Here is a 13761-nt window from a genome sequence, read left to right on the forward strand (position 1 = left end):
CTAGACTTATCTCATGACTCTTTCACTGAGCGGTATTTTGTTTCTTTTTTTCCTTCCTCCTCTCACCCGTGCTCTGTGATGTGTGTGTGTGTGTGTCAAGTGTGGAGCACGGCAGCCCTGTGTCAAAGGAGCTGATGCGTCTGATGAAGATTCCTGTGGACACGTACAACAACATCCTCACTGTGCTGCAGTTGCAGCATTATGGCCCTTTGTTTGAGTATTTTGACTACAAAGGCCGGCAGCTCATGAGTTGCCACATCATAAACAATGCATTGGAGAGTGAGACTCCGATCCCAGCTCAAGAAAATGTAAGTGAATTGCTGTGGTTAAGAGTTGAGAAGGATTTATGGAAAAGGTGCTCAGTTATATTAGGATAGAATCTGAGAGATGTACAAGGTCTCAAACTCTGGAAAGGGAGACCCTAATCCCAGTTTAAAAATATAAATGGACTGCAGTAGGTTAGGGGCTGAGAAGGAGAGAAAGCGTTTTCTAGTATTAGTATTATCCTTGAGTTTATGAGAGATATAACTAGGCCTCAAATGTGTGTGCGCCTAAAGAAAGGTACCAAAAGTCTGATTTTAACCATTTTGAGGTAAGGGTTGTACCTTATAGAACATTCAATTCTGAACATAGTGGTTTTCTAATTTTTGAGATATCTCAAGTAGTTTTTTTAGATAGTACACATTTTACGAGGTAGGGTATAAAGATCTAATTTGAGAAAATTAGCTTTTAAGTTTAGAACACATACAAACTTGAAAAAAACGATGATTCAGTTATTTCTAATGTATTTATTCATAGAAAATTCATTTCCAATACAGCATTCAGATGACATCAATATCATAATTTTAGAAATCAATTTTAAAACTTAAAGGGGAAGAGAAAAAGTGCTTCAAGAATAGATTTTACCACCTTTTAAAAGCAGTTTTCATTATCTTTTTAAAATATACCCTACCCTCAAAATAATTCAAAATAAAATATTTAGAAGTCAAATCAATGAAAACTCTTTTAACACATTGTTAAGAAATGGTGGAACTATCATTTTTTTAAATGGAAACACATTTTGGTCCAAAAAGTTATTTTTTGTCTTTTTCAGCCTGTAGCTCAAATTGGTCTGTGGCGACTTTTGGTATCTTCCTTTAGGCACACACACAAACACTGAATGCACTTGTATGGATAGCAACCCAGGCAGGTGGTGTTACAGAAAAAGAACTGACAGATTGGGGAAAAAATTATTATTAAAAAAAAAAATTGGGGGGGGGGGGAGTGCTTTGTAATGGGTGTACTTTGGCTGAGACACAGTTGTATAGTTTGTTGATCTGGGAGGCAGTAACACTGGCAATATTGACGGAAAAGGGTTTAAAACAAGGTGATGAAGTCCATGAGAAGAGGGAAGTTTGGACACGTCATGGTAACCTCAGAGTGGTAACCCTTTCATGAATTAATAAGTCATATCTTTAAAAAATATCAAATTTTTAAATTTCAGTTTTTCCATTTAAAATACTTGAACAAGTGTTTGTCAAATGTAATGAAATCCCTTCTCCATTTTCATGATCAAATAAAGGATGCACCCGATGTGACGGTAAAGACGGAACAAAGTATGGTGTGGTGATGCTATTGAAAGAAATTTCGTCGAAAACCACCATTTTTCAAAATTCAAGTGACTTCATAGCTTGCATGTCAAACCTACCTATTTTTCCAGGTAACATGTGTGCACTCTCTCTGAAGAAGATTTCATGATAAAGGTCAGTTTGAGCTCCCCAGTTGGATCTTACCCGACTTTCAATGCACAATCGGGGTCTCCACTCTCTGTGGAGCGACATTTGGATAGCCGTGATGTCATGTGGGAAAAGGAAAGGTGCTGATAACTTGTCTTAAGAATGGGGTGGGGATGGGGGTCAGAATTTGCATTTACGAATTTCACATTCTGAGGTTGAAAATGTTCTCTGCTTCACAGGTGGAATCGATCCTGAACATCGTGAACTGCCTGGTACAAGATCAGAATGACCAGCCTGATGAGCCTGAAGACCCAGAGGACTTTGCCGAGGAGCAAGGTCTCATGGGACGCTTTATCCATCTTCTCTTCTCCGATGATCCCAACCAGCAATTTTTGGTACTTTGTTTTTCTGTTCTGGATAGGGTTGTTTCCTTATACATTTTTTTACCTTATGCAGTTGCGAGCGCTGTAAAACCTCTTCTAAAACTAAAAAAAATACATTTTTGGTGGTTCTAGATTGGGCTGTTTCCTCATACAAGAACCCAAAAACCCATATATGGGGGGGGTTTGAGGCTTTCAAAAACAATTGTCTCACTGTTCGTGGAGTGCTTTCTTTTCATAGTCTCACTTTTGGGGAACATTAAGATAGGATAAGATATGATGATAAGATAAGATGAACTTTCCTTGTCCAGATCCTGGCACATTGGTTTGGTGTTTCACCACACACGCACTCTCTGACATACAGTAATGAAGTTTAAGCTGAATACATTGTATCAGTAACCTGATGGTATAGGTCTTAGAAAGACAGTACAAGATGATTAAGATGGTAGGAGTTAAATGGATATTGGTAAAAAAATGACCTTCTGTAGCTTTCTTTGTTTAAAATCTGAAGCGTAGGTCATTACTTCTTGTTGATATTTTCCTTTGAGGGGACAGGAGATGTTGTTGTCTGAAAAGATGGAATTCATTTTTCAAGTGCTAGCGATATTGTATAATTCATTGGAATAAGAGAATGTTGATGGTGAAATTTTGCATGCTTCCCTTATTAATGGATTCAGTTTTACTTTAACTTGATGTGCCATGTTTCTGGTCCATGTTATCATACAAAAATTGGTCATACTTTCTTTGCTTGAATGACTGAAAATGGACAGCAATGATCTAGTGTGAACATGCCAGTTCAGTTTGTTGTCTATGGAAACACCCAGATACTTGTAATCTGTCTTTCGCTTGACATTTTTATTTTCCGTTTGAAATGGTTGCAAGGACAATTTCATTTTTTAAAGACGACAATAAGATTGTTGGGTTTATTATTTCTGCATTTATTTAAAAGCAGCTTATGAGCTTCAAACTTGTTATATAGCCCTCTATTATTCCACAAATAAATATGTATTAAAAAGTACCTTTTTTTTATCTCCATACACTTTGGAAATGTACGCACATTATGATTTGCCATTGAATGCTCGATCCCCACTTATGTTCCCTCTTATTTGTTGAGGTAATGTTCAGTATTGGAATGTTTATGAAATGAACTGATCTAAATTTCAAGAGTCCCTGGTGTAAATTATAAGACTTCTACTTGGATGTGAAGTATAGGTTTAACCTTTGAAGTGAAGGTTTCATGCAGCTTTTTGATTGTTTCAGATCCTGAACACAGCAAGAAAACATTTTGGTGCAGGTGGAGACAAGAGGATCAAATATACACTACCACCTATTGTGTTTGCTGCATTCCGTTTGGCATTCCGTTACAAGCAGCTGGAACAAGAGGTAGGTAATCGTTTCGTTTGCCTACAATAATTCCTTTTACTGTTTTTACCCGGCACTGAGTTCTATCTGATTTTTCATCCAGACTGGCGTACATATGAGACATTCTAGATTCTTGGATTTGATCTAAAAGCAAGTTGGGCATTTTCAAATTGAACGACATTATCATAGTCATATTTATTCCCTGGAGTATTTACAAAATCGTTTTTTCTTGGATCTTATGAAGTTTCATGTCTCCACTATCATTATTAACAGAGAAAATAACATTTTACATGCAGTAGCAATAGCACAGATGTAAACAATAGGAGATGACATCAATCTTTACACTGTGCAGGGATATGCCTAATTTTGCAAGCTTTGTCACTTTTCTGCATCATGTAGTCTAGATTATAGTCATACTTCCATTTAAATAATGATGTAAAAGCGTGTCACTTTCATCTGACCGCTGTTAAATCAAGATAAAATGAAATTGCTCTAATTAATTCTCTTAGGTCTCTGTATACGGGTCAAAAAGTGGATGACCAACAGATTCTAAACTCCAATTCATAAAGGTCACTGCCAACTAAGGCTCCGACATATTTTCCTTCACGTGAACCTAAAGCTGGTAAAAAAATAATAGGGGATTTACAGCATACACCTACATCTCTAGAAGTTGACACTTTTTCCTCAACATCACACTTTAATGTTCACCTAAGAATCATGATTCAAGAGACGGGGTGAGTAATAATTGAGACTAACGTGGAGCACGCGGAGACGTCTAGACAGCCCGGGGATGAAATCAACAAGTTTGCACGGAAATATGGGGGCATGGTGGTGTAGCTGTTTCAAAATGAGCAATTTGTTGGCATGGTTACTGTAAATCACTGATTTTAGTGATTCCGTGTATGCATCCAAAGAACAGTTTTTGTTATTGGGCTAAAAGAGAAAAACTTTTTTATTACTGGAACAAGATTTTTTGAAAAAATATTTTTGTTTGGTTGCTGCCCTGCAGAAGTTCCATGCAAAGTCAAGGGCATAGGTAAATTAATAAATGAGCAAGCATTTTTTTCACCCAGACGGACAAAAGTGAACAAGCTATAACTAATGTTTGAGTGTATTTGAGAAATTGTGATGTAACTCACTTCTCTTGGATTACTATTTTACTGTATGTCTCCAGGATGAACATTGGGAGAAGAAGTGTCAAAAGATCTTCCAGTTCTGCCATCAGACGATTGGGGCCCTCATCAAGGCTGAACAAGCAGAGATTCCGCTTCGCCTCTTCCTGCAGGGGGCGCTTGTAGCTGGTCAGATTGGCTTTGAGAACTCTGAAACAGTAGCATATGAGTTCTTGACCCAGGTAATACTTACTGTAGGCCTGAAACAGTTCAATTTTGTTGAAAGATGTTTATGTTATGTCGTATGAACATTTATGTTTTTAAACGTAGACATTTATTATTCTGTTTCGCTCTTTATATTTCAGTCTACTTTACTTTCTTTGGTCTACATGAGTTAATGGTCAGTGTGGATAAGTGTATGGTCAGCTCTTTCTACTTCTTTTTACTTGTTATTATTGTTAAAACTTCTCCCACTCAAAGAATTGGCAGTTATTATCCTCGCTCATTGCAGCTCATTCCTGTTTTGTTTCAAATTCTGTGTAGAAGTGCAACTATTGTTCTTGCTGAGGACTTTATGGTTGTTACTGTTTGTTGAATCGTTTGTGTTTGCTTTTTTGACTTAATGTATTAGTATGTTAGAGTAGGAATATTCTCAGTTCGGATAAAAACCGTAATCTAGGAAGGGTATGAATCAAGTCTTAGCTGTCAGTGTTGCTTCCTAGCATTCTGCGTAATATAAAGGGGATGGTAGTGTTTTATCAAAACTACTTGTAAACAGTAAATCGTATTTGTTTTTATTTTGAGTAAATAATGTGCTATTTTTCTCATGCTCATCATACAATTGTCAAGTTGGTTTGTTAGTTGTAAATTGTTCAGTATGTATCTTCAGTGTGGTGATGATTACAGGGCATCATTGGTTGTTGCTACCCATTTGCCATCTTTAAGGTGTCTGTGTTTGTTTGTATTGTTTTTTCCCCCACCATCAAAAGACTGTCATTTTGTTTATGTACCTCTCTTTGACTTGACCACACAAACTCTTTCTGCAGGCATTTTCCATTTATGAGGAGGAGATCAGCGACAGCAAAGCTCAGCTCTCTGCCATCACACTGGTCATTGGCACCTTGGAACAGATGAGCTGCTTTGGTGAAGAGAACCAGGAGCCTCTACTTACGCAGTGCGCTCTCGCTGCCTCAAAGTTACTAAAAAAACCAGATCAGTGTCGTGGTGTCTCAGTCAGTGCCCATCTCTTTTGGTCAGGAAAATCACAGGCGAAGGGAGGAGAGGTATGTGTTTTTGTGAATGTTTCCTTACAGTTATATATTTAATTAAGTTCTACATAAATGCTGTGCCTCACCATTTATCTCTCCAGGAAGATGTGAAAAAGTTGATAAATTACCGAGGCAGAATGTAGTCCTCTGTCCCTCAAGCGAAAGGTTCAGTTTAACTCTCTGTGACTCGATTGGTTCACTTATTTGTTCCTACTATCTGCGAGGTGCTCAAGCATTATCAGTCCTATATTTTTGTCACTACAGATTGTTCAAGTTCCCTTTTTAAACTCTATAAACCAAATAGATAAAAGTAAATGTTGTCTGTTTGTTGGAGTGTGTGGCTTTCCAATCAGTATTCACCCAAACTTTGCTTATTAAAAAAGTTTACCCAAGGAGGAACAGCCTTCCCGGTGGAGCTGAAGAACGGACCCACAACCTTTCAGTTGCGAGTGTGATGTTGTAATCACTAGGCTAAGTAGACTTTTACTACGGAAACGATAACTTAAAAAAAAAGTGAAATACTTTCATACCCCGTTGGAGAAGACCAAAAACAAATCTTCTGTTTTATTTCTTTCTTTCTGTTCCTGTAGCTCAATGATGCCAAGCGTGTGTCAGACTGCCTGAAGAAAGGAGTGAAGATTGCCAACCAATGCATGGACAGCTCAGCACAAGTGCAGCTCTTTGTAGAAGTCCTGAACCATTACATCTATTTCTATGAAAAAGGCTGTGAACAGGTAAGTTGTTCTCATTGGAGGAAGTTGCTGCTTGATGGACAGTTCTTTTGAGAATATGCAACAATAGAAGGAAGGAACTGTGTGTAATCTACCATGAAACACCCAGCCTTTGAATACTATTAGATATCACAGACTGAAATTTCAAAGTCCTCTGATGTCATAGTTAACTGCACCACCATATAGAATTTATTATTCTGAGGATTTTGATAACAAATTTATACATATTGCTTCATTCTTAATAAAGTTATGAACATCTGATCTGAAGTTGCAGAAAAACGCTGTATTTTTTAAATTGCGAAATGTCTGCACTTTGAGATGTCATAACATTCTTAAATTTGAATGGATATTCACAAAAACTTGTAAACACACACCCATGCACATAGAAAACAAGCCCAATTTTTTTCAGGGATGTCATATAACCAGAAGGTTGAAATTTATTGACGCAAACATGGCTTTTTGACCAAAATGGCAAGAAATACAAGGGGAGGTTGGAAATCATCACTCACGACCACCGGCTTCTCGTCTGCGAGCCGGGCCGCGCCGACGCGAAGGAGAAAGAATTTATACGAAACTGGCCTGATGGTGGCCCTGCTTGCGAGCTGATGGGGAGCGTCCAGTATTTATTTTTGTATAATGGCTGTGTTATTCATGAAGAGGAATGAATGGGCTTTCTGCCGATATATTTCCATAGTCGGTCGGATCACTGGTTCCATAAGAAAACAGCATCAAAAGTTTTCACACACAAATCTCTTCTATTAATTCTTTAAGGACACTCTTTAGAAATATATTACCGCAAAGAGTGTTTTCTCATCTTAAAATATTGACGAATCAGATTGCAGTATTTAATACCGTACGCTCCCCATTTCAGTTCAACCGAGGTCACCCCAAAAATGGATGCACGAAACGCGCGGTCGCTGCAGTGAAAACCTCGATAGTGTTGTCTTTTATCCCTCAAGATTTTGCTTTCAAAAGAATCGTTGATTCAAATAGATAATCCAACTAAAAAGAGGAAAACTCCTCTTTTTTGTGATATATCAAGTGTCTGTGTGTCTGCATGATCACACGCTGTTTTAGGAGGGTAAAAATATGGGTTTTGGTCTCCGTGATCGAGCGCCAGTTTTCGGTGCCTAATACTATAAGGAACAATACCTTTTTAATGGGATCTAGAATTTAAGCTAGTTGTCCATTTGTATTTCAAATCCCTTGAGAATCTTGTTCGTTTCACTTGGATTTATCAAACAGATCACAGTTATTAACACTTATGGGATAAATTCTGGTAGGCCTATTTCTAGTGGTCTTATAAAAGGTAGAGTTGACAGCTATTTTGCCCTCGAAATGTTCATGTTAAGTGAATATTTGTGGAGAAAAATCTAACACTCATATGGCTTCTCCTTCAACAGGAAAGTGTTATACTACCCTTCAGCAGGGCCTAGTCAAGCAAAATACCAGCATGTAAATAAGTTATATGTATATATATATACTTTTGAGAGTGGAGAAGTGTTCAAATGGTTTGGTCTTGAGGAAAGTGTAGTTCTGTATATGCAGGCAGAAAAGTGCTATTTGTTTGTTTTCATCGTAGACCTTTCACGTTTCAGTAACAGGTTCAACCCCTCAAATGGTGGAATAAAACATACGAACAAATGTTTATACTTGGATGGACGTATGACATGTGTGATATTTACTTTGGTGTATTGTAGGGCTGGGCAGGCACAGGTACCAAGTGCTGGAACTCCTGATACTGTTGTAGGCAGTCTCAATATCGGCACCAGGCCTCCAGTACCGGTACGAGATGAGAAGGTGCCAACACCAAATGTTTAGCGCTGTGGGTCAGGTGCTAGAAAGTAATGTTTCTGTTCTTCTTGCCTCCTCAGATTTCAGTGCAAGTCCTTAACCAACTCATCTCAAAGATCCGTGAACTTTTACCAAACCTGGAATCTAACGAGGAGACTGAGCAGATCAACAAACACTTTAAGAACACTTTAGAACATCTCCAACACAAGCTGGACAACCAGGAGACAGCCGGACAGTATGAGGGTCTTGTATTGTAGAGATATATGTGATGCTCCCACTCCCCTTTTCCGTTCATTCGCTCATCATCCTCTTGATGTCATGATCTTTCATCGTTGTATTTTTTTTTTCATTTTCTATACATTGGACATTTTAGGAAAACAATTAATAGAGCTTTCAAATTTTAATTGAATTTGCCAGTATTTATGCATTTGTCATGTAGATTTATGTTTGTATCTACATTTGTCTGTGAAATGTTTTAGTGATCACTGTGAGAAGTTGTATCATGTCATTCCAACGTGATGTGCTGCCTTCAAGTCCATTGTCACTTTCAAGGCGTGGTTAGGCCTTGTTTGTATGATTTATTTAGAGAGTATATGTCACTTCCTTTTATGTGGTTAATTATATCTTTTTCTCTAGGAAGTTGCTTTTTCTTATAGCACAGTTGTAAAGTCTGTACATCTACAGGTTGTGCTTTCATGCCACTTACATAAGAGAAGGGATAGCAATGAATTAGAGAAAGCTGCTGTTTCAGGCAAAATCAGTTATACTGAACATTAAGATGTATAATTTGCTGGTTATTCTGAATACATATTACCACCATAGCTAAATTATTTTAATTTGTTTTCAATAATGTAGTACATGTCTGTCTCTGTACACAGGGATTTTTTTGTTGTTGGAACAAATCAGTGAAGGCTTAAATGCTTTTTTTTTCTGATTTCCCTTTGCTAGAATATGGAGTTACAATGATATAGTCATTTATAGGAATATATATATATATATATATATATATGTATATATATATATAGAAAAAAAAAACATGGTGCAAAACTAGGAATAAAACACAGAGCTGTGGTAATGTTGTTGTCAACTGTCCATCAATGTTTGCAAGATCATCACCTTAGAATTCATTTTCTCAAAACAAAGGAAACATTGTTCAAAATTTTGTTTTTTCCCTTTTAAGAGTGTCCTGTTTCTTAGATTTGATTGTAATTACTAATTAGTGAGTGTATGCACTGTAATGATGGTTCTTTGTTTTATCTTGAAATGCATGCACTTTTCTAAAAAACTGATGACCCTGCCTTTCTGGAGTTTGATACTTGGCTAAATGACAGTATGGTTGTATGTTGTTCCTTTATCTTTATCTAGGAGCACAATCAGTAGGTATGAATTTACTTTTTAAAAGTGGATAACTCTTGAGGCAAAGTGGGACAATGGCACCGTCTTGTATCTTCAGTGTGTAGGGTTCAAGACACTGAACCCTCTGTTGGAAAATGGCCTATAGAATAAATGGAGGTGATTTGCTCAGAGAAAAGTAGGAGTGAAAAATGAGAAAATTGCAATGGCAGTTTTTTGTTGTGCTTACAGCAAAAAATAACTCACATAACTGTGTTTTATTTACCTCTTCCTTGTTCTATCATCACTGCCGATTTCATGCCCATGCAGATTACAGAAAATGTCTAACAAATTGAGATTGGGTGTGTGTGTGTGTGTGTACTACATATCTACATCAGATTGTTAAAAATTGTCTAGATCCCTACTTTTTGCTTTCAGGTTTTGGGATCTGATCGGTCCTGCGTTCATTTTGACTTAATAATAATGAGTTCAGTGAGTTGTCACAAATTCTTACTGTTCCCATTATTTCTTTGCTTTTGATGACAGGATTTTAACCAGGAATAAAATTTTTGAATCATGTGCTTTCTGCATGGTCAAGGTGAAAGATGTCCCATAATGAAAAGGTAACCAAGCTGGCATGTGTTCGGTAGCGTGAAATTTTTTGCTATAGCTCATATATATGAGTGTTAGTTTTTGTATTTGCTTGTCTGATTATAAAACTATGTCTCTGCACTTTTGCCTGTGTATTAAAATATTCTTGCAGATTTTTTAAAGCCTGGGTACAAAATTTCAGTCATTGAAACTGACTCAGTAATTTGCTTCTGGCAAATTTTGATTTGTTACAGTGTTGCAAGGATTGCCAGCCCTCTGTGAAGCTTTGAATTATTTGCTAGACAAGATACAACATTAACAAAAAAGCTCGAGAATATTTTGCATCTCCTTCTGTTCATTTTGAGTATTTTTTCTGACTGCTGACTATGTTTTTATGAAAATGATTCAATCTTATGTCATCTTATAATACTTAAAGTTTTGTATTGTTAACCTTGTTCCAAGTCCAAGGTACTGATAAATTTAGGGCATTGTCACCAGGGAACCTTTAGCTATCAATATATATATCCTTCCTAAATTAGGACAGTGTAGAACAGCAATATGGTTGGTCAACTTATGACGTAGTAATTTTGATTTTTTCCTTGCATTATTTGTGAGATATTTTTGTATACAAATCATTTTATTATGAGAGGACTTGTCTGTTTATTAACAGATAGTGGATGTGTGAGTAATTTACTGTTTTTTATTTGAAGTCCCACACAGCTATGACACCTTGAAGTGGTACTCGTAAGATATTACATTCTCACAATAGTTATATCTTCCCAATCATCAAAATCTGTGCAATTTCTTTGTCCATGCAGTTTTGTGTTGTCTATGAAAATGTGGAAAGTTTCAGACTTGCTGCACACAATCAGACTCAGACTGAATGTTCACGTTGTATTGTAAATATGAAGGATATGAACATTTAATAAAAGAAGAGTCTGTGACAGTTAATGTTGTTAAGCCAGAGCATACTCTCGTAATTGCTGGTCAGGTAAATAGCAACAAACTGTTGACTCTGTGGAACTTGAGCTTTGAAAGGTTTCTGAGTTACTTCTTGTTTGTAATTTATCAATGCAATGACCAGTTTTTGTTTCTTTGTACCCCTAAGAGGTTATTTATAACACTAGAGGTCCCACCACTGATGTCACACATGTCACACATGGGGGTCTTCTTACCCTTGTCGGCTTGGTCGACGTGCCCATTTTCATGAACAATCTGAGTCCCCATGAGCTGTAGTATATCACAACACCACCCTGCCCCCACATTTCAGTTCAAACTTGTAGATTTCTAATAAGACTACCGAGACGCCTCCACATGAGGTTGAAAAGTACTCGCCCGTCAGTTGAACTGCGAATGTCGTGCCCTTGAAGTTCAGCATCCCAGAGTGCACACGCAGCCCCAATTCGTTTACGTGAGGGACGTCACTGCCACAAACTCTAGTTCTAAATATAACCTCTTTGACTGTACCCACAGACATCTTAATACTGACTTTCAAGTTTATATCAGTTGGTAGTACAGTTGTAATATACAGGGTGATTAAAAAAGAATGAACCAATTTCGTTGCGCAATATCTTAATAAGGAAAAGCAATAGAAAACTCCATACGAGTCGTAAGTATTGTACTCCAATCAGCTTTTGTTTCCTGTCTTACATGTGTCCACACTCCAATGTGGCCACCACCAGCAGCACAGACAACATCAATGAAGCAATACAATAAGTCAATTTATAAGAGAATTGATCTCAGACCAGTTTGAGCATATCATTGGCGTTTTTTCTTCACAGAAGATGCAAATTCGATCCGCGAAAGGAAAAGATTTTATCGAGTATCTGTCTTTTTTGCTGGGATGTTGTATCCTTCTTACTCTTAGTCAAGGTCGGCCACGATGGGTACAGTCAAAGCAGCCAGCTTTGATAAAAATTGTGTTAATATAATAAAGACGCAATGTACCTAGTTACTTATTTTCACCCTTCAAAGCATAAATAACCACATCGCTCAAGGTATTCAGACCCCCACCCAATAAATACGACTGTCTTGCCAAGCTATTGGTTTTTTTATAGAAAACGTATAGTTACTGATTTCATGTTTTCAGGATTTTATAACAAAAACTGAACTGAGAACATATAAGGTTCCCCAATACCACTGAATTTACTTATATATATATATGCTTGGAGTTGGAGTGATAGAAACTAATATTCTTCATGTAATTCGAGTAAAGGAAAGAACCTTCTCCTCTGTTCTTTTAACTTAATAAATTGAACTGGGCCATAACAAAATCATGTCTATTCTTCTGGTCAGCATGTACTTGGCCCTCTGACATAGGTAGATGAAAGGTGCCTCAGCTATAAATAATAGTAATAGTAATAGCCTACTTCTTTATTCTCCTGCTAGTCAATTCTTCAGCAGCACAAAATTGCCATTGCCATAAAAAACTATACAGTAGAACACGGCTATAGCGGGACTTTTGGTTTCAGAAGAAAAATCCCGCTGTAGGCTGTAGGCTGTAGGCTGTAGGCTGTAGGCTGTAGGCCACTTCCCGCTACAGGAAAGCAAAGGGGAAATTATCGAAAAATTTATATAATTTCCTTGTCTTTGTAGAACTGGTGATGCCGAAGCGTGCATATGCCAAAGAGCACCAACGATCGCAATTCAATTAATCAGGAATCACACACAAGCTCTCCTCTTCTTTAACTTTTTGGTCTAGTCTAAGGCTACGGCCTATGCGCTCTCATACTCATACTGAGCGTCTAAGCTACGGCACATCATTTTTGGAGTGGCTCACGTAGCGCGTCTACAGCCCCCCAAACCCCTTAACCCCCAGCTAAAGCTTGCTCCATCTCTCCCGCTGCATCCCAGTTTGGCCTTTCCTTGTCCCACTAAACCTGAGCACAGGTAACGGAGTTTACACAGGAAAAAAAACCCAGGGGTTCTGGTGTAGTGGGTGCCACTATAATCATGTTCTACTGTATATATGTAAATATATTGATGAGCTTCTCTTTAATTTTCATAACACCAATACACTAAAACATTCCACCCATCTTATGATGACCCCATGACCTAAAAATAGAAAGAGAGGCAGAGGCAGACAGAGGGAAAAGATACTGGACAAGATGACAACATGGCTAGGAGCAGCAACAACAACAAACACCATTGCTGAAACGCAAGACAGAGTGAAGTGGAGGTCCATAATCGCCTACGCCAGGCGGCAAGGCACCGGATGATGATAATTAGACCACATTAAAAAATATCTTTTCCTCACATGGGCAAAGCCTGAGTCAAAAGGAACGCATCAGCATGCACGTGAGATTGGTTTGATAACTTTTTAAAGTCTTGCATCCAAAAGAGGAGTAAAGCGGGCTTCCAGACCCAAAAAAAATTATGAAAGAGAAACATTCAGAAAGAATTCCTTTCAATTGCCTCTCCACTCCCCCAACAAGTCACAATAGCGACAAAATGAAATAATAAGGCTCAACAGCAGC

General features: G+C 37.6%; 1 protein-coding gene across 1 annotated transcript in view; it reads left to right on the forward strand.

The window, feature by feature from the left end:
• LOC101849188 (vacuolar protein sorting-associated protein 35) overlaps positions 1 to 11318 on the forward strand; it is a 33651-nt gene extending 22333 nt beyond the window's left edge. Inside the window, exons 11-17 of the mRNA XM_013079692.2 lie at positions 101 to 308; positions 1955 to 2110; positions 3356 to 3478; positions 4632 to 4811; positions 5616 to 5852; positions 6428 to 6571; positions 8443 to 11318. Of these exons, the coding sequence (XP_012935146.1) occupies positions 101 to 308; positions 1955 to 2110; positions 3356 to 3478; positions 4632 to 4811; positions 5616 to 5852; positions 6428 to 6571; positions 8443 to 8619 (1225 nt within the window). The 3' untranslated portion in view covers positions 8620 to 11318. The remainder of the gene's footprint in view (positions 1 to 100; positions 309 to 1954; positions 2111 to 3355; positions 3479 to 4631; positions 4812 to 5615; positions 5853 to 6427; positions 6572 to 8442) is intronic.
• Positions 11319 to 13761: the final 2443 nt, after the last annotated feature.

The sequence above is a fragment of the Aplysia californica genome, unplaced genomic scaffold (genome assembly GCF_000002075.1).
Source record: "Aplysia californica isolate F4 #8 unplaced genomic scaffold, AplCal3.0 scaffold00060, whole genome shotgun sequence".
In the NCBI taxonomy this organism is placed as follows: Eukaryota; Metazoa; Mollusca; class Gastropoda; order Aplysiida; family Aplysiidae; genus Aplysia; species Aplysia californica.